We start from the raw sequence: 2829 nt of genomic DNA on the forward strand, positions 1-2829 counted from the left end.
CCTGAAAAGGAGGCTACCGTTTGCAGGCTGAATAAATCGTAGAAATCGGCCTATAATTGGCCAGAGGAGTTTCCCGGCCATCAAGGGTCCAATTAGCCAATTACATCCCATTTTAGGCCGATTCCTACAATTTATTCAGCCTGCAAAAGGAGTCTGGTGGAGACTAGGTTAAACACACAAACCTATTAGTGCAACCTAAAATTTCCATCCCGGAAGTAAATTGCACTTGCAGAGTGGAAATAAATAGAGTGGCAAACTGTACTCTTTCCTGGACCAACTCCCCTGGCGGTTTTGCCAACTTCTCTTTTCTGCCACTTCCCGAAGCCTGGTAGGGGCTAGTGGTTAATGATTAAACTTAGAAGTTCACAGGAACACATACTACCAATAGTACACAAACATTCACACACACACTGCTAGTGCAAACTTTGCACTCCTGGACACATGCAAACATTACTAAGAAAGTCACTGTGGGAGGCAAACAAGACTTTGACTCTCTGTCACAGTTGGATGTTTTTATTAGTACAGTTGTTATTAATTGCATTTGGAAAATAAGAAGTACTGGTACATGTTAGTCTGGAGGTGTAACGTTAAGCATAACTTGTGCACATATCTGTACAGCTCTGGACAACTTAAAGACTTAAAACTAATTTTCTTCCTTATCAATTTGTCCATAAATACAAACATGAAGGTACTTCTGCCTTACAGTAGATACATAGTAGAAATCACCTCTTCAACTAAAGCCTTTTTATTATTTGTTTTGTTTTCTTCAACCACCAATAAGGCAGTTCAGAGTCTACACTACAACAAATCAAAGTTTGGTTAGCGGATTATATAAACTACCCTCCATTGGCACAAACTGTAGCAAAAGTAGATGAATATGTCTTGACAAGAAAAGGAAATTTTGACTTATCTAATATCACTGTTGTAGATAACACCCATGTATGATACCCTACTACAACTTCCATATATTCTTACTTATCACAACTAAAAAATGCTTGATTTACAAAATGACTGGCGAGTGACTTTACGTCGTAACCAGCCTCGTCCACTTCTCTAATCAATGATACCAGAGTTCTTGTGTTAAATCAGGGAAACAGTAGAAGTTTTCTACTGTGTTAAACTAAACCCATAAAAACCTAAGACAAGAACAAATACACTGGAATCCTGGGCTCACTTCTTGGAGGGTCTGAAAAAAAAGAGACATCAAATTTAGTGAATGGATAGTTCAGATCTGATGGGTAGTTAAAAGACTATTGGATCTGTGTATATACACTCTTGCCTTTCATGTTCACCTGTATGTTTGGGAAACTACAGTTCCTACTGCTTATTCCAGTACTCTGTCATCACACAAAGAATGTGCGATCCTTGCTCTATTCCATAATATCTCTACCAGACTATGCTGGCTATATATAAGAAAACATTTGCCAGGAGAGTTTGGGGTTTGACTGGCCGCGCAGTGGGGGAAAGAATCAACATACTGTGGACTGACTCCCCTGGACTGACTCTCCTTTTTGCTGAATGCTATGATTAGTATTCCTGAAGAAAGTCCTGGTGGAGGCTAATCTCTACTGCTTACTGACCTGTACACCCCCACCACTACTGCGTGGTCCCTCCCACTAACCTGTACACCCCCACCACTACCGCGTGGGCCCTCCCACTGACCTGTACACCCCCACCACTACCGCGTGGTCCCTCCCACTGACCTGTACACCCCCACCACTACCGCGTGGTCCCTCCCACTAACCTGTACACCCCCACCACTACCGCGTGGTCCCTCCCACTGACCTGTACACCCCCACCACTACCGCGTGGTCCCTCTCGTAAGGCTCCAGTGTCAGCTGTTCTTTTGGGTGCATTTTTTCTGCCTTCATCTTTTTCACTTCTCCTGCGAACACGGCTTCTGCTGATGCTGTGGAGTCAATGCAGTTGGCCTGGAAACGAAACAGAACAGTTGGGAACAGTCACCAAAAACAGAACATTGGAAAACAATGTGTGTCATCGCTACACGCCATCTGAACTCAGTAACAGAAAAATAAACCTTTGCCATAGCTGCTGCTGTACTGAAGCAAAGTGAGTATTTGAAACATACTGGAGAAGAGTTTGCTGAGCTTTACAAAATGGCATAAAAGATGAGACTAGCCTTTACCAATACATCAATTAAGTAAGACCTAGATCAGCATTTTCCATTGAAGCTACATTTGAACATTACAGTAGCCACAGTGATAATTTCACCTTGATAGAGATGACAAAATGACCATCATTCTTGAGGAAGTTGTGAGCATTGATGGCGACTATCCTGGTCTGGTCGGGCTGAGCAACATCAGCAAAGATCGTGTCCACCATACCTGCAGCAAAAATACATGGGTGTTAGACATTATACACACAATGCACATACATGCAACATGCACATGTCCACCATACTTACATCCCATACACAGGTATTAGACACTTGTATCTTGTAAAAGTAACAAACCTACACATACAACATGTACAGATACTACCAAAGGATACACAATCAATTTAATAGAATATCTTGTTTGTGATAAAAGATGCACTTTAACACCTGTACTTGTGCCGGTGTCTGTTACCTAGCGACTAGCATCCTGTACTTGTGTCTGGGACCTACCGACTAGCATCCTGTACTTGTGCGGGAACCTACCGACTAGCATCCTGTACTTGTGTAGGAACCTAGCGACTAGCAACCTGTACTTGTGTCTGGGACCTAGCGACTAGCATCCTGTACTTGTGTCTGGGACCTACCGACTAGCATCCTGTACTTGTGTCTGGGACCTAGCGACTAGAATCCTGTACTTGTGCGGGTGTCTGGAA

General features: G+C 42.9%; 1 protein-coding gene across 1 annotated transcript in view; it reads right to left on the bottom strand.

The window, feature by feature from the left end:
* Positions 1-497: 497 nt before the first annotated feature.
* LOC109484022 (rRNA 2'-O-methyltransferase fibrillarin-like) overlaps positions 498-2829 on the bottom strand; it is a 10533-nt gene continuing 8201 nt past the window's right edge. The window contains exons 11-13 of the mRNA XM_019787188.1: positions 2233-2345; positions 1786-1931; positions 498-1186 (exon numbers count right to left, since the gene is read on the bottom strand). Coding sequence (XP_019642747.1) covers positions 1171-1186; positions 1786-1931; positions 2233-2345 — 275 coding nt within the window. The 3' untranslated portion in view covers positions 498-1170. The remainder of the gene's footprint in view (positions 1187-1785; positions 1932-2232; positions 2346-2829) is intronic.

Source organism: Branchiostoma belcheri, unplaced genomic scaffold, assembly GCF_001625305.1.
Source record: "Branchiostoma belcheri isolate BF01 breed outbred unplaced genomic scaffold, Haploidv18h27 scaffold68, whole genome shotgun sequence".
Classification (NCBI taxonomy): domain Eukaryota; kingdom Metazoa; phylum Chordata; class Leptocardii; order Amphioxiformes; family Branchiostomatidae; genus Branchiostoma; species Branchiostoma belcheri.